We start from the raw sequence: 24,715 nt of genomic DNA on the forward strand, positions 1-24,715 counted from the left end.
GTTAGTGTAGATACCTTACCTTAAATTCCCCCAAGCTAATCTCTATTCCCTGAGTTCTGTGTGTGGGAATTTGGAGGCTGGCCAGTGGTAGATGTGTCCAGAGACAACACTAGACCAGTACTATGATCCCAAGTTACTCTTTGGCTGCATGACGTTTGTGTGGATAGCAAGATCTGAATGCAAAACACAGACAGACACTGCTACCAGACACAGATGAAACCTATGCACACATTACAGCAGCCATGTAAAGATTTACATTAAACAGAAACCTAAAATAAAACACAGCCTTCAAAGTGAACATTTCAAAGTTTCAATATAAAAGTCCACAGAATCATTCATTACAAGACAAAAGTATATAAATAATGCAGCTTTAAAACATACCCTTGCTCTCATGTAGCCTAGTTCACTGCTGAAGAGAGGGAATACATGATTCTGCAACATGTATTCCATCTGATCTTTATAGATCTTTTTCTGTAAATATAAACAACAGTTATTTTGATACAGTTCCAAATATAATCATCTCAATTTCCAAACAGATATAACACTGTTAAAAATGACTATTAATGTTACATATATTTATGCTCATTCTTTGAACCCCAGAATCCACAACCAATTTTCTTATTCCAGAACTTCACCACCAAAAACCACTAAACACATTTTTACATGCTTTTATATTCCTTGATTAGAAAGCCATTATGCCAAATCTTACCAGCAATAGTGTTTGAGTGTTGTAAGTTTGGTTAATTTTATTTGTTACTATGAAACTTTTATAATTAAAAAACTTCTCTGATAAAGTTTCTGGTTGAAAATAACATAACCTGAGAAAAATCCTGCTTTCAAACTAATAAACTGGCTATCTAAAAAGGCAGACTTTTTTTTTTTTTTGAGACGGAGTCTCACTCTGTCGCCCAGGCTGGAGTCCAGTGGCACAATTTTGGCTCACTGCAACCTCCACCTCCCGGGTTCAAGTGATTCTCTAAAAAGGCACTCTCAATATTCAAGGTGAGTATTTTCTAAGTGCAAAGAAGTTTTTTACAAGAGTTCCTTAAACTGCACATTAAATCAACATTAAAAATGTAAGACACTTATATATTGACACTTACATAATCAAACATGACAACTTAATGCAATGTGAGACCCTGGACTGGGTCATGGAACAGAAAAACGGACACAGTGGGAAATCTTGTGAAATTTTAAAAAGGTCCATAGATTAGTTGATAGTATCAACTCAAAATCAACTTCATGTTTTTGATAACTGTGCCTCTACCTATGTAAGGTATTACCCCTAAGTGAAGCTGAGTGAAAGGTAAGAATAAACTTGAACGTGCCAAGAGAACTCACTTAATTCTCAGCCTTCTATACCACAAATGATTAGAATGTCTTTAATATATACTTTATAAACAAAGAGAAGGATGGGTGAACACGTATAGAAAAGATGAAAGACGGCCAGGTGCAGTGGCTCACGCCTGTAATCCCAGCATTTTGAGAAGCCGAGACGGGTGGATCACCTGAGGTCAGGAGTTCGAGACCACCTGGCCAACATGGTGAAACCCCGTCTCTACCGAAAATACAAAAATTAGCTGGTGTGGTGGCAGATGTCTGCAGTCCCAGCTACTTGGGAGGCTGAGGCAGGAGAATCTCGCTTGAACTCAGGAGGTGAAGATTGTAGTGAGCAGAGATCACGCCACTGCACTCCAGCCTGTATGACAGAGTGAGGCTCCATTTCCAAAAAACGAAAAGATAAAAGATACAATGACTAAATATTCTATGAATATTTAGTGCCTGGCTTTAGAATGTAAAGATTTCTAACAACTCAATTATAAAAGACAACCCGATTAAAAATGGGCAAGGGTCAGGCATGGTGGCTCACGCCTGTAATCCTGGCACCTTGGGAGGCTGAGGCGGGCGGATCACCTGAAGCCAGGAGTTCCAAGACCAGCCTGGCCAACATGGCAAAACCCCATCTCTACTAAAAATACAAAAATTTGGCTGGTGGTGGGCACCTGAGGCATAAGTATCCTCATGGTTGCAGTGAGTCGAGACTGTGCCACTGCACTCCAGCATATAGGGAGGTGGGGCTGGAAAGCTCAGCTTCTTGGGAGGCTAAGGCAGGAGAAGCACTTGAACCCGGGAAACTGGTGGCTGCGAGCCAAGATCTCACCACTGCACTCCAGCCTAGGTGACAGAGCAAGACTCCATCTCAAAAAAAAAAACCAAACAAACAAAAACAAAGGCAAGCCATGTTTTTGGAGCAAGCAATTTGAATAGATACTCTCTAAAGAAAATATACAAATGGACAATAAGCACATGAAAGGTTTCAAAGCCACAAAGAGATACTACTTCACATTCACTAGGATGGCTATAATCAAAATATACTGCTGGTAGAAATATAAAATGGTATAGGTATGTTGGAAAATGGTCCTGTGGTGTCTCAGATTATGACCAGCAATTCATACTCCTAGGTACATACCCATGAAAAATGAAAACATTATGTCCACATAAAAACTTAAACATGAATGTTAACAGCAACATTTGTAGTAGCCAGAAAGTAGAAACAATTAATGAATGAGTAAATAAAATGAGGTATATTAATATAATGAAATATAATTTGGCAACAAAAAAGAAAAAGTACTGAAACATGCTACAACACGGATAATCCTTGAAAACATTACACCAAATTAAGTCACCCAAAAAGGGCTACATATTCTATGATTCCATTTATATAAAATACCCAGAATAAACAAATCCATAGAAAAAACGTGGACTATAGGTAGCCTAGGGCTGGGAGATTTGGGGTGAAATGTGGAGTGACTGCTAATGTATACAGAGTTCCTTCTGGGGGTGATAGTTATACAACTGTGAATAAACCATTGAGCTGTACACTCTATTTTTTTTTTTTTTTTTTTTAAGATGGAGTCTCGCTCTGTCGCCCAGGCTGGAGTGCAGTGGCGCGATCTCGGCTCACTGCAAGCTCCGCCTCCCGGGTTCACGCCATTCTCCTGCCTCAGCCTCCCGAGTAGCTGGGACTACAGGCGCCCGCCACCGCACCCGGCTAATTTTTTCTGTTTTTAGTAGAGACGGGGTTTCACCGTGGTCTCGATCTCCTGACCTTGTGATCCGCCCGCCTCGGCCTCCCAAAGTGCTGGGATTACAGGAGTGAGCCACCGCGCCCGGCCGAGCTGTACACTCTATAAGGCTGCTATTTTTTATTTTTATTTTTTGAGACGGAGTCTTTGTCACCTGGACTGGAGTGTAGAGTGCAGTGGCATGATCTCGGTTCACTGCAGCCTCCGCCTCCTGAGTTCAAGTGATTCTCCTGCCTCAGTCTCCCAAGTAGCTGGGATTACAGGTGCCCACCACCATGCCCAGCTGATTTTTGTATTTTTAGTAAAGACGGGGTTTCACCATGTTGGCCAGGCTGGTCTCCAACTCCTGACCTCAGGTGATCCCCCCTCCTTGACCTCCCAAATAGCTGGGATTACAGGCGTGAGCAACCACACCTGGCCTATTTTTTATTTTTATAGAGATGGGGTCACACTATGTTGCCCAGACTGGTCTCCTGGGCTCAGGCAATCTGCCTGCCTCAGCATCCCAAAGTGCTGGGATTATAGAAGTGAGCCACTGTGCCTGGCTGGCTGTTTATTTTTAAAAACTACTTGCATACTCATGCACATACAAACACACTAAATACCTTCAGAAGTATTTCAGCTAAAGAGCCAATCATATGCAGGGCTCCATCTTTTTTTCGAGGGTCAGCATTTGGTTCTGTAAGAATCTGGTAACAAAATCCCATAGTCTTTTGCAGTACCTAGATTAAAAGAGAAAAGTACTGTTATTGAATAGGCCAACAGTCCTTTAAAAACATACTAACAAAATGACTCACATGACTAACATGTAAAACTGAGTGTATAGTTGAATAAATGTTAAATAATACAGCAAAAGTTATCTAAACATTAAATAAGCCTACCTCTTTCCTCTTACTACAGGCTGTAAACAAAAGTGTCTGGGCAGCAGTGGTAGGAGAAATGAAATCTTCAAATACATCTAGAGAACAAGTTTAAAATTAAGACAATAAATATTAATTTCTTCACCAAAGCATTAAAAATATTGCTTAATCTTTACATATGAAAATGATCCCAGATCCCCTTATAATTTTGCAAAAGCAGAATTCAATGTCTTTTCTGTACAAATTAAATGTTTTTATTTGCTTGTTTGTTTTGAGATGGAGTCTCGTTCTGTCACTCAGGCTGGAGTGCAGTAGGGTGATCTCGGCTCATTGCAACCTCCAACTCCCAGGTTCAAGCAATTCTCCTGCCTCAGCCTCCCAAGTAGCTGGTTTACAGGTGCCTGCCACCATGCCTGGCTAATTTTTGTGTTTTTAGTAGAGATGGGGTTTCACTATATTGGCCAGGCTGGTCTCAAACTCCTGACCTCAAACGATCTTCCCACCTAGGCCTCCCAACATGTTGGGATTCACAGACCTTAGTCAACGCACCTGGCCTATGCATATTAAATGTTAATCCATTAATTCCTCCTAATAGTTTTTGTTTTTGTTAACTCAGAACTTAGCAGTTTAAATCATACATATGAAACACTACTGATGTTAGAATTTTCACAACAGGGTCACAAAAGTACAAGCTGCGAAAAGCACAGATGACTTGGTAAGAAGGACCAATACTCAACATTATTAGCCAAATTACAATTCTTTAGTTCTGTACAAGGACTTCATGTGACTCCAACTTCCAAGATGTGTTTTCTCATTTCCCACTCATATGATAGCTAACATAAGATCCAAAAGTATAGTTGAGACATTTAGTGTTGAGGTGTAATCTTAAATATCTAACAGTTTTGGCATTCAGTAATAAAAACTTAACAGTACTGAATTTGCGTCTGCTAAAAATAAGATTATCATTATCAAATATCATAATTAATAAATAGCCCCAAAAAGGACTACACAAGGGATCAATTACATTAAAACACCAAAGAAGATACATAATACCCCCTAGGTTGGCTACACACAATCACTGTAATCTTAATTACTGACATTTTTTGTTTCTAAAAATGTGAAAATTCCTCACCAAACTTCATGCGTATATATTCATAAGGGTCTTCTTGCCAAAGTTCCTCATCAGCATCTGTGTAGCACATCAATGGAAAAATAACATCTTGGATAATGCCCTGCAATTTAAAAGTTAAGAAAACAATAGCCATCAATTTTCAAATTTAAACCTTCAAATTTCCTTTAAGTATTAAAACCAAAGTAACACTATTATGTATTTTAAAGCTTAATATCAAACGTTAGTAATGCATTTAATGTGTTCTAAGATCAACTATCAAACTTCCCCTCTCTGTAATAATTATAAGATATACATGTACATAGGTCGCAATTAAGTATTCTAAATATATATAATTTAGTCTATAAAATTCTATAGCTCTAAATAAAGCACATAAATTATTCATAGAAATAGCAGGTAAGTCACTTATCCTAGAAACGAATCTGGTGAAATAAATTTCCTTGGCTACTCCAAATTACATGATAAAATATAATCATAGTCCAATAGTAAGAACTTAAATTACAAGTTTGAAGAAAACAGTTTTGGATTTTAAAAGATAAGTTGGATATTCACAAAATAACTCTCATAACTTTATGTCAGAGTGTTTTCTCTCCTTTTTCTGCTATACTCTCAAAACAATCACCAGAAGTAGACTAAGTAACATAACTCAACAAACATGCAATTTTTCAACCTTTATGACAATTGATGTTATTTCTATTATATTTGCTATAAAAACATTTCAGATAAAAATTATTACTTGTATATGGGGCTTCAGATTCTTCCAGGTGAGAGCATGAGAAACTCCTTGATTAATATAATTTAATGTCTGTTGTAAAACTCGAGGAGCCATATATTGCTTCTCCTTGTACTGATACAACACCTTCAATAAAACCTTGGGAAAAATTTTTCGATCAAAAATCAATGTTCAAATAGAAATTTCAACCACTTACAAGCCAGTAAAAACAGTTAACACATATCTTAATGTCCAGCTCATCATCAAGAAAAACAACTGTATACTTTGAAAAATAATTTAACTCATTTCTGATTAAGAAAAGAGAAAACTATATGCTATCTTCGTTTTTCTGGTGTGTTTGTTGTTGTTGTTAGAGACAGTGTCTCACTACGGTGTCCTGGCTGGTCTCTAACTCCTGGCCTCAAGTGATTCTCCCATCTCAGCCTCCCAAAGTGCTGAGATTACAGGTGTAAGCCACCACACCTAACCCATATGCTACCTACTGAAAAATCACAGTATTGGGAGAAAACCCTATCTTGTTAAAGCCATCTTCTGGGAAAACTTTGCCCGAAGCAGTCAACTGCCTATTTAGCATCTGTCAATAGTTCTCACTCTACTTCATGTTTCAGATCATCGATAATGCAAAATGTGTCCACAACCTCTAGTGGTCCCCAAGACTATTTCAGAGGATCTACTAGTTTAAAGCTACTTGCACAATAATGTTATCTTTTTCTTTTTTTAAAATACTGTGTTTTGAGTAAATCAGTATTTGCATCAATGGTACAAAACCATGGTGTTAAATGTTCTGTTGCCTTATTTGAATCAAGAGAGTATGATATTAAAATCACTGTATTTTTATTTACTTATTTATTTATTTGAGATGGAGTTTTGCTCTTGTTGCCCAGGCTGGAATGCAATGGCACAATCTCGGCCCACTGCAACCTCTGCCTCCCAGGTTCAAGTGATTCTCCTGCCTCAGCCTCCTGATTATAGGCATGTAATTAGCCATCATGCCCGGCTAATTTTGTATTTTTAGTAGAGACAGGATTTCTCCATGTTGGTCAGGCTGGTCTCGAACTCCTGACCTCAGGTAATCTGCCTTCCAGAGCCTCCCAAAGTGCTAAGATAACAGGCGTGAGCCACCACTCCCGGCCAAGTCACTGTATTCTTTACAGCCATATTCTTATAGAACAAGTTTTTCCTAAGTTTTTTTTTTTTTTTTTTTTTTTTTTTTAAGACAGAGTTTTGCTCTGTCTCCCAGGCTGGAGTGCAGTGGCGTGATCTCAGCCCACTGCAATCTCTGCCTCCTGGGTTCAAGCCATTCTCCTGCCTCAGCCTCCCCAGTAGCTGGGATTACAGGCACACACCACCACACCCAGCTAATTTTTGTATTTTTAGTAGAGACAGTGTTTCACCATGTTGGCCAGGCTGGTCTTGAACTCCTGACCTCATCATCTGCCCGCCTTGGCCACCCAAAGTGCTGGGATTACGGGTGTGAGCTACTGCACCCAGCCAAGAATATATGTAATGACAAGAAAAATTATGATTACTCAATGAGAAGTATACATACAGCCATTCTACTACATACCAAAGTACAATGGTTACAACACTTGGGAGATTGAGTTGCAAGCTGAAATAGTCTCTTATTCCATGAAACACTACATTATGCTTGAAAGAACAACTGATAGACAATAGTTATTGAGACTATGAATACGGCAGATTTTTCTCAAAAACGAATAAAATGAGTACATCATTTCAAGGAAAATTGCTGACAATATGTTACTGGTGTTAAAATTTGAGGTTTCAAGCAAAAATTAGAATTATGGGCCAGGCGCGGTGGCTCATGCCTGTAATCCCAGCAGTTTGGGAGGCCGAGGCAGGTGTTCACCTGAGGTCAGGAGTTCAAAACCAGCCTGACCAATATGGAGAAAACCCATCTCCACTAAAACTTCAAAATTAGCCGAGTGTGGTGGTGCATGCCTATAATCCCAGCTACTCGGGAGGCTGATGAGGCAGGAGAATCGCTTGAACCCGGGAGGCAGAGGTGGCAGTGAGCCAAGATTGTGCCACTGCACTCCAACCTGGGCAACAAGAGAAAAAGAAAAAAAAAATTATTTCCGTTAACATGTAACAGGCCTGTTATTATTTTTTAAATGAACTGCTTACTCTTATTTTAATTTCTAAATGATAAATATCACTAGGTCTAACTCACATAAATGAGAACTCAATGGTATCATAAGTAATTTGAGCATAAAGAGATCCTGAGACCAAAAATGTTTGAGACCTGGTACAGGGTCCAAACATGCACTCTTTAGAAGTCAAAGAAACTAGAAATAAGCAATATATAAATTAACTTAAAGATACCATGTTTTCACTTAGAAAAACTAAAAACAGACTTACTTGCTGGACACCAACAGCAAATGCCTTCAGAAATACTTCAGCAAATTCATTATACTCCTTGGAAACATTGCCAGGGCTTCCATATCTAAAAGAACATCAAAATGCCCATTGTTTCTTTATAATGCTTTATGCCAGCACTTTAAAGCAAAACCTTAATAAATTAATTTAAATCACCATATATGGATGAGATTACCTTTCAAAAAGTCTTGCTAAAATATGTAAGGCCCACTTCTTGCATTTCCACCATGGTAACTCAGGTCGATCATCTTCTTCAACTTGAAGTGTTTCCTTTAAAGAGACACTTATTTAATGATAGAGATAACACAATATAGGAGGAACAGCATGAGATGAGAACAGATTGACAAAAATGTGAATGCTTCTCTAATGTTGGCCTTTTTTTTTTTTCTTTGTGAGACAGAGTCTTGCTCTGTCACCCAGGCTGGAGTGCAGTGGTGCCATTTCAGCTCACTGCAAGCTCTGTCTCCCGGGTTCAAGCCATTCTCCCGCCTCAGCCTCCCAAGTAGCTGGGACTACAGGCATCCCCCCCGCCACCGCCCAACTAATTTTTTGTATTTTTAGTAGAGATGGGACTTCACCGTGTTAGCCAGGATGGTCTCGATCTTCTGACCTCGTGATCTGCCCGCCTCAGCCTCCCAAAGTGCTGGGATTACAGGCGTGAGCCACCACGCCTGGCCTGATGTTGGCCTTTCATAGTAGAAGGTTAGACTTGGAAAAGTATTAACCCTATTTAAATCCAAGAGGCATCCTCACTGCTTCACTAGTTGGTTATAAAAGACATGCTTTTTAAAATTCTTCTACAAGCTTAAAACCAAACATTTTAGTCAAGATCTAAATAGTATAGTCAAGGCCACGACAATTGTAGCTTAATCAAAATCAGTATATTTCATAATGGAAAGGGCATGAGAAACTCCATTTCGGAAATCTAGTTTCAGGTACATAAGAATAAATGTGCAAGGATTTGTGTACAAGAATACTAATTCTAATACTATTTGTAATGAAAAAAAATTACCAAGAACCTGAACATTCATTAATAAGGGAATGTTTAATTATGGAAGATCCATAAAAGATTATTACACAATCAGCCGGGCACGGTGGCTCAAGCCTGTAATCCCAGCACTTTGGGAAGCCGAGACGGGTGGATCACGAGGTCAGGAGATCGAGACCATCCTGGCTAACACGGTGAAACCCTGTCTCTACTAAAAAATACAAAAAACTACCCGGGCGAGGTGGTGGGTGCCTGTAGTCCCAGCTACTCAGGAGGCTGAGGCGGGAGAATGGTGTAAACTCGGGAGGCGGAGCTTGCAGTCAGCTGAGATCCGGCCACTGCACTCCAGTCCGGGCGACAGAGCAAGACTCCGTCTCAAAAAAAAAAAAAAAAAAAAAAAAAGATTATTACACAATCACTGAAAGAAGGAACTGGATCATTATATATTAACCTAAGACATCCATAACATATATATATGTATTTTTTTTTGAGACAGAGTCTTGCTCTGTCGCCAGGCTGGAGTGCAGTGGCACAATCTCGGCTCACTGCAAACTCCGCCTCCCTGGTTCAAGTGATTATCCTGCCCAGCCTCCCCAGTAGCTGGGATGACAGGTGTGCGCCACCACGCCCAGCTAATTTTTGTATTTTTAGTAGAGACGGGGTTTCACCATGTTGGCTAGGATGGTCTCAATCTCCTAATCTCATGATCCGCCTGCCTCAGCCTCCTAAAGTGCTGTGATTACAGGCATGAGCCACTGCGCCCAGCCTATCCATAGCATATTTTTCAAGTAGGATAAGGAAGTGAACATACAGAGCAAGTGAATACTCTCATACATTGCTAGTGAGAGCAATGCTACAGCCACTTTTGAAACTACTTACAAAGTAAAACATACACCTACCCTATGACCCAATTCCTTTCTTTGATATTTATGCAAGAGTGTGAAAAACATGTGACCACAAAAAGACACGTAAGAATGTTCATAGCTTTACCTTTAATACTGAAAAAGTAAAACTACCCAGATGGCCATCAACATACATAAATTGTGATATATCTATACAATGGGATACCACTTAGCAATAAAATATAATAAATACCACTACACAACATGAAAGAATATTATAAATATATTAAGTGAAAGAAGCCAGGAACAAAAGATTACTTAATAAGTTCTAAAACAGATGAAATCTATTGTGCAGGAAATGAGATGATGGCAGAGATGACTAGAACCAGCCATGAGCAAACATTCTGAGGTGATGGTTAGATGGGTACATATAATTGTGTTAACTCACTGAATTGTTTATTTATAATCGGTGCACAGATTATAAATTATACCACAAAAAGGCACACAATGTGTATATGAGACCTTTAAAAGTTATATTTTATATCTATTAAATGTGCACAGAAAAATATACACCAAACTAGTTTCCTATGGAGTGTGTAGAAATGTTGTTTCTTGGCCGGGCGCGGTGGCTCAAGCCTGTAATCCCAGCACTTTGGGAGGCCGAGACGGGCGGATCACGAGGTCAGGAGATCGAGACCATCCTGGTTAATATGGTGAAACCCCGTCTCTACTAAAAAGTACAAAAAAAAAACTAGCCGGGCAAGGTGGCGGGCGCCTGTAGTCCCAGCTACTTGGGAGGCTGAGGCAGGAGAATGGCGTGAACCCGGGAGGCAGAGCTTGTAGTGAGCTGAGATCTGGCCACTGCACTCCAGCCTGGGCGATAGAGCGAAACTCCGTCTCAAAAAAAAAAAAAGAAATGTTGTTTCTTATGCATTGTTCATAAATCTTTTTGAAACAAATCTTAAAAAAAAAAAATTAGCCAGGCGCAGTGGCTCACGCCTGTAATCCCAGCACTTTGGGAGGCCAAGGCGGGTGGATCACGAGGTCAGGAGATTGAGACCATCCTGGCTAACACGGTGAAACCCTGTCTCTACTAAAAATACAAAAAATTAGCCCGGCGTGGTGGCGGGCACCTGTAGTCCCAGCTACATGGGAGGCTGAGGTAGGAGAATGGCGTGAACCCAGGAGGCAGAGCTTGCAGTCAGCTGAGATCCGGCCACTGCACTCCAGCCTGGGCGACAGAGCGAGACTCCGTCTCAAAAAAAAAAAAAAAGAAAAAAAAAATTAAACTACAAAATAGGACTTTGGTCTCACTTATGCGATTAACAATATTATATTGGATAAATTACATAACCCTCCCATGTCTAAGTTTAAAATAAAAGTCAGAAGGAATTTTGAGGGTTAAACGAGTATATATTAATAACAGTACATAAAACACACTAGGTAGGCTGGGCGCGGTGGCTCACGCCTGTAATCCCAGCACTTTGGGAGGCTGAGGCAGGTGGATCACAAGGTCAGGAGTTCAACACCAGCCTGGCCAAGATGGTGAAACCCTGTCTCCACGAAAAATAAAAAAATTAGCCAGGCATGGTGATGGGCACCTGTAATCCCAGCTACTTGGGAGGCTAAGGCAGGGAATTGCTTGAACCTGGGAGGCAGAGGTTGCAGTGAGTTGAGATCACACCACCACACTCCAGCCTGGGTGACAGAGTAAGATTCTGTCTCAAAAAAACAAAACACAACAAAACAGGGTATTCAGTAATCTGTAAATTCCCCTATATCTCTAGAAAACTAGACTATAGGCTGGGCGTGGTGGCTTACGCCTGTAATCACAGCACTTTGGTAGGCTAAGGTGGGCAGATCACCTGAGGTCAGAAGTTTGAGACCAGCCTGGCCAACATGGTGAAACTCCATCTCTCTAAAAATACAAAAATTAGCCCGACTTGCCGGGCGCGGTGGCTCAAGCCTGTAATCCCAGCACTTTGGGAGGCCGAGACGGGCGGATCACGAGGTCAGGAGATCGAGACCATCCTGGCTAACACGGTGAAACCCCGTCTCTACTAAAAAATACAAAAAACTAGCTGGGCGAGGTGGCGGGCGCCTGTAGTCCCAGCTACTCGGGAGGCTGAGGCAGGAGAATGGCGGGAACCCGGGAGGCGGAGCTTGCAGTGAGCTGAGACCCGGCCACAGCACTCCAGCCTGGGTGACAGAGCAAGACTCCGTCTCAAAAAAAAAAAAAAAAAATTAGCCCGACTTGGTGGCACACATCTGTAGTCCCAGCTACTTGGGAAGCTGAAGCATGAGAATCGCCTGAACCCAGTAGGCAGAGGTTGCAGTGAGCCGAGATTGCACCACTGCACTCTAGCCTGGGCAACAAGAGTGAAACTTCATCTCGGAAAAAAATTTAAAAAAAAAGAAAACTAGACTATAAAGAAAAATTGTAGTAATTTTAAAAATTTTGATTATAAAAATAACACAACTGGACAACTCTGAATGTACTAAAAACTACCAAGTTGTACTTTAAAAGAATAAATTTTATGGTATGTGAGTTATTTCTCAATAAAGTTATTATGAGAAAATAACATAACTACAAAGTTTGGCCAATTTGTAAAGCAAGTTCTTCCTGTGTACGTGGGCATCTGACAAATTAACTAGGCTAAGAGCCAGCTATGAGCTCTTAATTTAAGAACTCAGAAGAAACAGAAGATTTAGGATGAAACAAAAGGATAACAGAAGCACTTAACCAATAATATATTTTTAAAAACACCTTTTACAACTCTTTACACTGAGTAAATGTACATATATAATGCATATGTAAACAAATGAAAAGGTACCTCTAATCTAGAGAAAAACACATCACATATTATAAAAGTTCATAAAGAATGTTACAGGAAACACCAGTTAGAGTCTTCAAAAGACCATTAAATATTCATATTTAGTAATATAAGAGAACATATAGAAACTTACATTAGGTACATCCCTGTTCACAACAGTCTTTAAAATTTCTATCCATTCTGTCAGGTTCTGTTGGTTTATCAGTTCCAGTGGTAGTGTATACTAAATAAAAGTCAAGAATTAATGTCTCAAAATCCTTGCTAAAGAAAATCCCACTTCTTTTTACTCTTCACAATGCCTACCAAAAGTATTTCATTCAATCCACATTTCCTACTTTTAGTACATAGGCAAATTCCTTTGCTTGTTATCTATAATGGTAAACAGTGAGTGGGCATCCTTGCCATATTCCCATTTTACTGGGATATCTTATTTTCACCATAAGGTGTGATATTTATTGTAGACTTTTAATGAACAACTTTCATCAAGTTAAGAAAGATTCTATTTTAGGATTCTAACAGTTGTTTATTTTTTTCAAAGCAGACATAGTTATTTAATTTTATGAAATGCTTTATCTGACATCCATAAAGATAGTTACAGGTCTCTATTTTAATGTGATGTAAGGGTTAATTTAAAAATTAATTTCTTACTGTCGATCCATTCTTGTATGCCTGGGATAAATCCTATCTCTCAGTAGGCCAATAAAACAGATAACCAATTTGGGATTTTAGGACATCTATTTTCACAAGTGAGATGGGGCTATATTTTTACAACAGGGTATGCTAGTCTCAAAGAATAAGTTGAGAAACTACTTTGTCCTATTCCCTATGCCCTATGATAGTTTTCAAAAAGACCTATTATTTAATCCAAAAGTTATGATCCTCAGAGTTAGAAAAAATATTGAAAAGACTAGTGTTTATTCAAATTACTTAACAAAAGAATCATGTAAGAGTCCAACAGAACGGCATTAAGGTGCCCTTAGATTCATAGTGGCAGATAACTGAATGTCTTTAAAGATCTAGCAAAGACATACAAAATCCAACCAAAGAATAGAGTTAGGCAAGTACAATCTTAGTGGAGGTGAAGTCATAGATCTTTCTTCCTTTTTTTTAAGAGACCAGGTCTCGCTCTGTGAGGATGGAGTGCAGCCTTGAACTCCTGGCTTCAAGCAATCCTCCCACCTCAGCCTCCAGAATAACTGGGATTACAGGCTTATAGGTGCAAGCCACTGTGCCTGGCTCTGATCTATTTAAATGAGAGTTTTTAATGTAATGGTATGACTTGAGATAAACCCTTCTATGGTACACGGTACAACAAAAAGAACCAGAATTTTCCTGGTTTTTAAAAATCTGTTTTACAAGTAATTACATTTCACTGCAAATACTGACCCAACCATTTCTTTAGTGGGTATCTTTTATCCTAGAAAAATTTAGAACAACATACAGAAATAATAAAAGCCATTACTGTATACCAGTAAAGCCCACTGATTTAGTATTTTTGTGACAAGTTTAGGAATAGGTTTTGTATTGAGACAATCTATGTATAGTTTGCATGTTAAGTATGTGTTAGACTTCAACTGTAATCAAGTAACTGGTTTTCAGATTCATTAACTTTTTTTTTTTTTTTGAGACGGGTTTTTGTTCTTGTTGCCCATGCTGGAGTGCAGTGGCATGATCCTGGCTCACCGCAACCTCCACCTCGCACGTTCAAGCTTTTCTCCTGCCTCAGCTTCCCGAGTAGCCGAGATTACAGGCATGCACCACCACACCCGGCTAATTTTTTTGTGTTTTTAGTAGAGACGGGGTTTCTCCATGTTGGGTCAGGCTGGTCTCGAACTCCCCTCCTCAGGTGATCCGCCCACCTCGGCCTCCCAAAGTGCTGGGATTACAGGTGTGAGCCACCGCGCCTGGCCCAGATTCATTGATTCTTAAGGTGAAAGACAGTTTCTAAACTGACTAATTTGGTTGCAGTGGATGGTTTAAGAGAATTAGACATTGCCCATTTGCAATTTAAGATTTATCAGGGGCCTGGCACGGTGGCTCATGCCTGTAATCCCAGCACCCTGGGAGGCCAAGGCAGGCGATCATGAGGTCAGGAGTTCGAGACCAGCCTGACCAACATGGTGAAACCCTGTCTCCACTAAAAATACAAAAATTGGCCAGGCATGGTGGCACATGCCTGTAACCCCAGCTACTCAGGAGGCTGAGGCAGGAGTATTGCTTGAATCTGGGAGGAGGAGGTTGCAGTGAGCCGAGATTACGCCACTGCACTCCAGCCTGGGCGACAGAGCGAGACAGTCTCAAAAAAAAAAAAAAAAGATTCATTAGGGTTGTTTATGTATTTGGGGAGGAAGTATGTTTGTTTAGACTTATCATTTTGGCAATTTATGTTTTGCTAGAAAACCGTCCACTTAATGTAGATTTTCAAATTAACTATTATTCAGATGCTGAAATTCTTTGTTAATTCTTAATGTGGTAAATGACAGACTAACTTTTTATATATAAAAACTGCTTCATAGATATTACCTGAACAAGAGCATAGAAGATCTTGAATATTTGTTTCTGGATGAGGACAGACTGATCAGACTGGTCAGAAAGAAGCTGGATAAAACGATCCTTTAGAACTGGCAGAAAATGCTGCATTGCTGCTACCAATGGACTCCGCTCCTCTGGTTTTTTATACCTTTGAGTAGGAATACAAACTAATTCTGTAAGAATTTATTTCCACAATTTTATATATATTTAAACTATGCATTTATTTCCACAAATATTATCAAATACTTCCTAACCAATTTAGAAAAAGAAAAATATCTAGAACAAAACCATAAAAAGAAAGCATCTTGAATAAAACCTTAAGTAAAGATTATCCAGTATTTTCTGAATATGTATTATAAGGTCAATAATCTTCAAGGCGCACATGAGTATCCTCACTTTTATAGTTGAGGAAACTGAGGCACAGAGGTTAACTATCTTTCTCAGTATTACATAGTTAGGCATGAACCTAGGCAACTGGAATAGGTTACTGACCTCATAATAAATGTTCAGAAAATACTAGATAATCTTTACTCACGGTTTTATTCAAGATGCTTTCTTTTTACGGTTTTGTTCTAGATATTTTTCTTTTTCTAAATTGGTTAGGAAGTATTCGATTATATTTGTGTAAATAGTAGCAGCTGATAAATAAAACTGATTATATATTACCATCCGTAAGTAATTTACATACCAACAGCATTAAGGCAGAAGTGGTATACATAAAGCAGAAAATACTTTATTTCTAAAAGCATCATAAACCAGAGTTCTTCCATTAACCCAAAGGGCAACAAAATGTGACCAACGGGCTATCAATTATGAGCCAAGATCGTGCCACTGCACTACAGCCTGGGTGACAGAGAGACTTGATCTCAAAAAATATATATATTGTTAAAAAGCCTGTTGAGGGTTGGGCACGGTGGCTCACGCCTCTAATCCTAGCATTTTGGGAGGCCGAGGCGGGCAGATCATGAGGTCAGGAGACCAAGACCATCCTGGCCAACACGGTGAAAACTCGTCTCTACTAAAACACAAAAAATTGGCCGGGCGTGGTGGTGGGCACCTGTAGTCCCAGCTACTCGGGAGGCTGAGGCAGGAGAATGGCACGAACCCAGGAGGCGGAGCTTGCAGGGAGCCACTGCACTCCAGCCTGGGCAACAGAAAGAGACTCCGTCTCAAAAAACAAAAAACAAAAAACCAAACAATCAAATTTATAACTATACAAAAGCAATTCCAGTATCCTCTTTTTTTTATTTTTTATTTTTGGAGAAAATGCCTCACTGTCACCCAGGCTGGAGTGCAGTGGTGATCATGGCTCACTGAAGCCTCAACCTTCCAGGTTCAAGCTATCCTCCCACCTTAGCCTCTTGAGCAGCTGGGACTACAGGCATGTGCCACCACACCCGGCTGATTACTTTTTTTTTTTTTTTCTGCAGAGAAAGGGATAGAAACGGGTTCCACTATGTTGCCCAAACCGGTCTCAAACTCCCGGGCTCAAGTGATTTGCCTGCCTCAGCTTCCCAAAGTGTTGGGATTACAGGATGAGCCACTGCTCCCAGCCCCAGCTTCCATTATTAAGGAGTCAATAGGCAGACTAAATTTGTAAAATATAGATTACTGATTATAGAAATCATTATTCTAAGAGCCACAGCTTATCTTTCTGGAATAGATACTATCAAAACAGCTTTAACTTGGTTTTCCATAGCACATCCCAGTTGTATTTATTGGTACCCCTCTTCCTTAAGAGAGAAAATATAAAGAATTGAGTGAGTACATTTTAAAATGATAATGGGAGACTCTTTTTAAAAGCTAGATTTTTTTTCCTACCAGTTGAAATGAGTAACAAAGTAAATCACCAGGAATAAAAAATACAAAAAGGAATGTTCACATTAACAATGACTGCTAAAGCTATTAACACAATCTACTGACAAATTATTTCAAATATTACTTTAATGTGCTAAGAAATTATACCTAGCATATATTTTAAAAGTTTATCTATACCTTCGAGTTGATAAAATAACAATTCACGAAAGAAAGCCATTTGTACTCTCCAATCTGATTATACAAACTACAAGTATACACAAAATTCCCTTTAAACACTAACTAATATGATGCAGCTCTCTCTATTTATGCATCACAGGTCCATCACCCACCCTAAGAGACTTTAAATACTTGTTCTGCATCAGATATTCTCTCCTACCTCCCTCAATACCCTGAATAGTGGACTGGGAGTTGAGTGGTACTAGTTGTCAATCTAAGCTAATGAGTAAAAAATTACGGTACCAAACTTATTACTACCCTGTAAGACCTGAACATTCCTGAAAGTATGAAAATATGACACTAATAAAATTCTACTACCACAAGGCTGTGATGTGTCAAACTGGAGAACCATACTCACAGAAAATCCTTAAATACTAGTCTTATCACTATTCTGTTAAAAAAAAATTTTCAGTGGTTCTTAGTATCTAAAAGATCACATCCAAATTTCCCATTCTGGCACTCAAAACCCTCTTTAACATGGTCCCAATTTACCAGTCCAAAATTATTCCCAACCTCTCACTGGGAATTATCAATACCATTAAGCAGTCTCCTCACTACCCACTAAAGACAGGTTCTCACATTTCCGTCTCTTTCTTTGTTCATACCACTCCATATGGTGTGACACGCCTTCCTCTTCATGTTCTTTGTGTTCCTTCAACTGGCAAGCATTTCCTGAGATCTATGCTCCTGAGGACCATCACAAATTCCAATTTTTCCATAAATTTTCTTAGAACTGCTTCAGTCCACACAGATCCCTTGTGAACACCTTGTGCTTCACAACGAAACACTGGCTGAAAATGAACTGAATTCCAATGATGTAGCAGCCTCCTGTATCTCCCATTTAAAAATCCCTGTCATATTCCCTCCTGCTAAGATTATGGGACAGGACGGACTTGAACCTCCTCAATGATATTGACAGCTTATTGCTTTTATTTTCTCCAATTTTAGTCACTCAGACTAAACTGTAACAGAACTGTAACAGCTGGAACATTCCTTAGCAGGAAGACGGGTATCTGGTGGGAACACAAGAAAACACCAGTACCAATGCTGTAAATGGTATTGTTTCTCTCCTGCTCAGAGAACAAAAGCAGCAGTTCATCAGCCACTTTGAGATGGGACCCAAAGAGAGTATCGGAAGCTAACTATAAGTCCCAGAATTAGAGGGCTCACAATGGCATCTGTGTAGCTGTTAGGACTGGCAATAAAGTCACCATCATGGTATAAAACTCTTCCTTATGCCTTCCTCATAATATCCCATCAAACCTTTTCAAGTGCCTATCAACTACAGACTTAAAAAACTCCTTCAACATGTGGCCTACCACTCTCAGTGCTATACTTCAACTTTCCAGGTTAGATCTTTTTTTCCTGATCCCTAAAACAAGATCTAAAATAATCACTTGGCCTAAAATCTTTTTTTCCTAATACTAATGACATATATGAACTATAATCTGCTTAAATATGCCAACAATGAAATAGGTGAGTGTGAATCCCCCAAAACACACTGATTAAAGAAGATCACATGAAATTCCAATGAATTCTCAAAGAATCAGAGGGAGGTTCCTAAACTGAGATAAAAACTCAAAGAAAAAAAGCCACAAGTAATAAAGAGCTTTAATCCTCAAAGTATTCTGATCACCTTCACATTTTAGAAAACTTATCGGAAGGACTTTTATCAGCACGTATTGAGGAGCCCAGCTTTAGAGATAACTTAGTTTTTGAATAGGTAAAGAGACGACGATTAAGAAAAAAGGGCACAAGGAGTTTCTTAATAGAATAAAGAAACTGCAGAGTTAGAATGCTACTTCAAAAAGAAAAGAATAAATTGAAATTACCATATAATTCACTAATTTTATTATCTATAATTTTACATGTTCAAACTGGCTTAAATTTTCCCAACTTTTCCTACTTCTCAAAGCTCTGCAAGAATTGAAAGAAACACTTACTCATAATTTTTCACAAGCTGATAAAGGCAAAGAAGAATTCCTAGCCAACAAGCACTGTTATCGGACTGAAGATAAAAGCCAATTTTGTCCACAATGGCAGTCCAGCGGCTTGGATAATCATGTTTGATGATGTGATGAATGCATGTAGTAAGCTGTACCCTGAAAGCCAAAAATAAACAGTAAGGAAAAAATCCTAACTAGGTAAGATTTTGCTAACTCATAGAAAGGAAAATAGAGTTTAGCCAAAATCTGATTTTAAAATAACCCATGTGATGTTAGATGTACACAGAATATATTTGATTCAGAATAAGTCACTGAGCAAAACGAAACCCAACAAATGTTACAAATACAGGTGTTTTATTTTTCATTCCTATCATCAATAAACAAGTTTCATTTAAGAACATCAATTAGGCTGGGTGCGCTGGCTCACGCCTGTAATCCCAGCACTTTGGGAGGCCCAGGCGGCAGATTACAAGGTCAAGGGATCAAGACCATCCTGGCCAACATGGTGAAACCCCATCTCTACCAAAAACACAAAGACTAGCTGGGCCTGGTGGTGCACGCCTGTAATCCCACTTACTCAGGGGGCTGAGGTCACTCTGCCCAGCCCACAAGTTTTATATGAGGTTTTTGGTTTCATCAATGTGAAATCAAACCATAGTAAGAAAATAAATTACAGGCCAGGCATGGTGGCTCACATCTCTAATCCCAGCACTTTGGGAGGCCTAGGCAGGTGGATCATTTGAAGTCAGGAGTTCCAGACCAGCGTGGCCAACATGGTAAAACCTTGTGTCTACTAAAAATACAAAAATTAGCCAGGGATGCTGGTGCACGCCTGTAATTCCAGCTACTCGGGAGACTGAGGCAGGAGGATTGCTTAATCCCGGGAGACAGAGGTTGCAGTGAGCCGAGATTTCGCTACCTCACTCCAGCCTGGGCGACAGAGCAAGATTCAATCTCAAAAAAAAAAAAGCTAAGGCATTCTCCTGTAATAGCATTTGTTGCGTAAGTTTTCTGCTACAAAAAAAAAAACAGGGTTATATGTTCTGAAAAGACCTCAAAAGCCCCCCAGAAAAACAAAACACAGGCCAGGTGCAGTGGCTCACTCCTGTAATGCCAGCACTTTGTGAGGCCAAGGCAGTTGGATCATGAGGTCAGGAGATCGAGACCATCCTTGGCAACATGGTGAAACCCCGTCTCTACTAAAAATACAAAAATTAGCTGGGCGTGGTGCTGTGTGCCTGTAATCCCAGCTACTCGGGGAGCTGAGAGGCAGGAAAATCGCTTGAACCCAGGAGGCAGAGGTTACAGTGAGCAAGGATCGCACCACTGCACTCCAGCCTGGCCACAGAGAAGGAGTCCATTTCAAAAAAACAAAAACAAACAAAAAACAAAAAACCCTGAAAGTTACATCCCTGCAGAAATGGGTAAATTTTAAAAACACATACCTGATGAGCTCAGGAGAATGGATAATGGCTTCTACAATATTTTCTCGAATACAATGGCGATCTTCTTCTGGAATAGTATAAGGGGATATATCCCCTGGCGCTGTTTCTCGATCAGGCCAATACTGTGTTATCATATTTTTCAAATAGATAACACCTAAAATACAGATCAGTTTGACAAAGAATGTTTACTGTGAAAGTACTGTGAAAATTCCTTAAATGTTCATACCTCAAGTATTTCTTTCAGACCACTGTTTGTAAAGCTATGCTTTCATTAACAAAATACATTAAATTATTTTTAAAGTTGATAATGCACAAATTGAACACTCAGTTACAGCAATCATGCACAAGGTTATTACTAATCACATAGCGTAAGAAAACTCTGCAAATAACCCCAGAGAAAACTGGTTTTTTTAAACGTCACAACACTTTTTACCCTGTTTTCTATAGGAGAGTTAAATTAAATCAAATCAGTTTTCTAAATGAAGCCTCTCAAGACAAAACCATCATACACACCCCAACATAGCTTCTACAACTCATCACACAAAGGTAATAAAAAAAACAATTCTTATCACAGAAAAATCATAGCATACAAAGGTTCTTAATCTATAAATTTAAGTATTTCAATCCCATACCACTTCAAATTCAAATTATGTTATGGGAGAATTTACTGTGTTCAGAAATTACAGATTACTATTTTTCCGTCAGTTATCATACTGCTACCTTCGCACATTGCTATTTGACAAGTTAACAAACTGATGAAGTGGCAAAATCTAGGTTGCTAGCAATGCTTTTTACCCAGCACTTTCAGAGAGAGGGGGACAACAGAATCACAAATGTGTAAGATGTACTGTAAAGGGAAACTGTCCAAAATTAATTCTTAAATTCTGCAAAACACTGGATCGTCTCTAATTAGCAATTCTTATCTCGAGTCCTGTACTTTTTTTTTTTTTTTTGCGACAAGAGTCTCGCTCTGCTGCCCAGGCTGGAGTGCAGTGGCACCATCTGGGCTCACTGCAAGCTCCACCTCCCTGGTTCACGCCATTCTCCTGCCTCAGCCTCTGGAGTAGCTGGGACTACAGGCGCCCACCACCACACCCGGCTAATTTTTTGTATTTTTTTAGTAGAGCCGGGGTTTCACCATGTTAGTCAGGATGGTCTCCATCTCCTGACCTCGTGATCCGCCTGCCTCGGCCTCCCAAAGTGCTGGGACTACAGGCGTGAGCCACCGTGCCCGGCCTCGAGTCCTGTACTTATTTGAACAAGGATAACCGACAGAACTGGGATTTTTATATTCTAGTTTGCTTTAATTTAGAAATTAAATATTCGATCTTACAGTATTTCAAATAGATTAAGACTATATATTAAAATACCCCTCAACAAGGTTTTTTTTTTTTTTTTTGAGACAGAGTCTCGCTCTGTCGCCCAGGCTGGAGTGCAGTGGCCGGATCTCAGCTCACTGCAAGCTCCGCCTCCCGGGTTTATGCCATTCCCCTGCCTCAGCCTCCCGAGTAGCTGGGACTACAGGCGCCCACCACCATGCCCGGCTAGTTTTTTGTATTTTTTTAGTAGAGATGGGGTTTCACCATGTTAGCCAGGATGGTATCGATCTTCTGACCTCGTGATCCGCCCATCTCGGCCTCCCAAAGTGCTGGGATTACAGGCTTGAGCCACTGTGCCCGGCCTCAACAAGGTATTTTTATGAGATGGAGTCTCGCTCTGTCGCCAGGCTGGAATGCAGTAGTGCGATCTTGGTTCACTGCAACCTCTGACTCCCTGGTTCAAGCGATTCTCCTTGCCTCAGCCTCCCGAGTAGCTGGGATAACAGGCATGCACCACCATGCCCAGGTAATTTTTGTATTTTTAGTAGAGACGGGTTTTCACCTTTTGGCCAGGATGGTGTCAATCTCCTGACCTTGTGATCCGCCCGCTTTGGCCTCCCAAAGTGCTGGGATTTATAGGCGTGAGCCAACGTTTTAAGATAAACTACACCTACGATAAAGAGTCAAATAGGACCAACAAAATCCAGGTTATTACTACTACAGAATTTTGGTTCTTTTTCTCCAAAACAGAACAGAGACCAACATCAAGACCACACAACAGTCCCAATGTCTCTGGATGCAATCTCTGAATATTTCCATTCTAAGTAAAGAATGGGATATATATGCTTATGTGATTTGGAATGATAAACATTTTTTGCCCCATCAAAACAGAACTTGTTACTGCACTGTAAGGATCTCATGGCCGGGCGCGGTGGCTCACGCCTGTAATCCCAGCACTTTGGGAGGCCGAGACGGGCGGATCACAAGGTCAGGAGATCGAGACCACGGTGAAACCCCGTCTCTACTAAAAATACAAAAAATTAGCCGGGCGCGGTGGCGGGCGCCTGTAGTCCCAGCTACTCGGGAGGCTGAGGCAGGAGAATGGCGTGAACCCAGGAGGCGGAGCTTGCAGTGAGCCAAGATCGCGCCACTGCACTCCAGCTTGGGGGACAGAGCGAGACTCCGTCTCAAAAAAAAAAAAAAAAAAAAAAAAGGATCTCATGATTCAGTCTACTCTAGCCAGAATAGATACTCTAGCAAAGACAGAATGAACTAATCATTCGAAATCTAGCAGATGAAACCACCATATGCCATGCACTACAGAATCTCATTCCAAGAACATAATTTTTTTTTTTCTTTTTTGAGAGAGGGTCTCAAGTCTGTTGCCCAGACTGGAGTACAATGGCATAATCTCGGCTCAGCACAACCTCCATCTCCCAGGTTTAAGCGATTCTTCTGCCTCTGCCTCCCGAGTAGCTGGGATTACAGGTGCATGCCACTACCACCCGGCTAATTTTTTTGTATTTTTAGTAGAGACAGGGTTTCACCATGTTGACCAGGCTGGTCTTGAACTCCTTACTTCAAATGATCCACCTTCCTTGGCCTTCCAAAGTGCTGGGATTATAGGTGTGAGCCACCGTGGCCAGCCCCAAGTATATAATTTTTAAATTAGCAATATTTTAAATTTTTTGACCAATTCCATAGTTTAACTGCTTCCAATTGTGTACACACTAAAACAATTTCCCAGTGTAATTTATTTTTCTAGTACACATAACCAAGTCTCTAGAATTTATTAATATCACTCCTAAAGGCCAAACACTTAACTGTATAGTAAAATTTTGGATTTAAAGGCAGATTCTTATCTAAAAATGGGAAAATGTAAACTTTACTAGTAAAAGATAAATGAGACTTGAATATATATAAAAAAGAAACAAGACCAGGCACAGTGGCTCATGTCTTTGATCCCAGCACTTTGGGAGGCTCAGGCAAGAGGATCACTTGAGGCCAGGAATTCAAGACCAGCCTAGAGGCTAGGCGTGGCAACTAAGGCCTGTAAATCTCAATACTTTGGAAGCCGAAACCAGCCTGGGCAAGACAGTGAGACCCCATCTCTACCAAAAAAAAAAAAAGACCAGCCTCAGCAACATACTGAGACTCCATCTCTAAAAAATAAAATAATTAAGATGGGTGTAGTGACACATGCCTGTAGCCCCAGATGTTTGGGAGGCTAAAGCAGAAAGATTACTTGAGCCCAGGAGTTTGGAGATTCAGTGAGCTATAACTGAGTCACTGCACCCCAGCCTGGGCAAGGATCAAGACCCTGAGGAAGAAAGGAAAGGGAGGAAGGGAAGGAAGGAAGGGAAGGAGGAAGGAAAGGGAAGGGAAGGAGGAAGGGGGGGAAGGAGGAAGGGAAGGGAAGGAGGAAGGGAAGAAGGAAGGGAAGGAGGAAGGGAAGGGAAGGGAGGGAGGAAGGAAGGAAGGAAGGAAGGAAAGGAGACAATAAAAATTATTACCCTTTTCTATTAAAATTAGAAATATTTTCAAAAAGATTTACTGCTGACCCGGGAGTT

General features: G+C 40.1%; 1 protein-coding gene and 1 non-coding gene across 2 annotated transcripts in view; both read right to left on the bottom strand.

Moving 5' to 3' along the window:
- IPO7 (importin 7) overlaps positions 1 to 24,715 on the bottom strand; it is a 65,786-nt gene that overhangs the window by 19,390 nt on the left and 21,681 nt on the right. The window contains exons 3-13 of the mRNA XM_025356191.1: positions 20,827 to 20,980; positions 19,379 to 19,537; positions 15,393 to 15,549; positions 13,003 to 13,092; positions 8,381 to 8,475; positions 8,188 to 8,272; positions 5,812 to 5,946; positions 5,079 to 5,178; positions 3,968 to 4,044; positions 3,692 to 3,808; positions 382 to 471 (exon numbers count right to left, since the gene is read on the bottom strand). Of these exons, the coding sequence (XP_025211976.1) occupies positions 382 to 471; positions 3,692 to 3,808; positions 3,968 to 4,044; positions 5,079 to 5,178; positions 5,812 to 5,946; positions 8,188 to 8,272; positions 8,381 to 8,475; positions 13,003 to 13,092; positions 15,393 to 15,549; positions 19,379 to 19,537; positions 20,827 to 20,980 (1,259 nt within the window). The remainder of the gene's footprint in view (positions 1 to 381; positions 472 to 3,691; positions 3,809 to 3,967; positions 4,045 to 5,078; positions 5,179 to 5,811; positions 5,947 to 8,187; positions 8,273 to 8,380; positions 8,476 to 13,002; positions 13,093 to 15,392; positions 15,550 to 19,378; positions 19,538 to 20,826; positions 20,981 to 24,715) is intronic.
- Positions 57 to 238, bottom strand: LOC112607477. Its single transcript, XR_003115818.1, has one exon. It is a non-coding gene; the product is annotated as a small nucleolar RNA SNORA23 (small nucleolar RNA).

The sequence above is a fragment of the Theropithecus gelada genome, chromosome 14 (assembly GCF_003255815.1).
Source record: "Theropithecus gelada isolate Dixy chromosome 14, Tgel_1.0, whole genome shotgun sequence".
Lineage (NCBI taxonomy): Eukaryota > Metazoa > Chordata > Mammalia > Primates > Cercopithecidae > Theropithecus > Theropithecus gelada.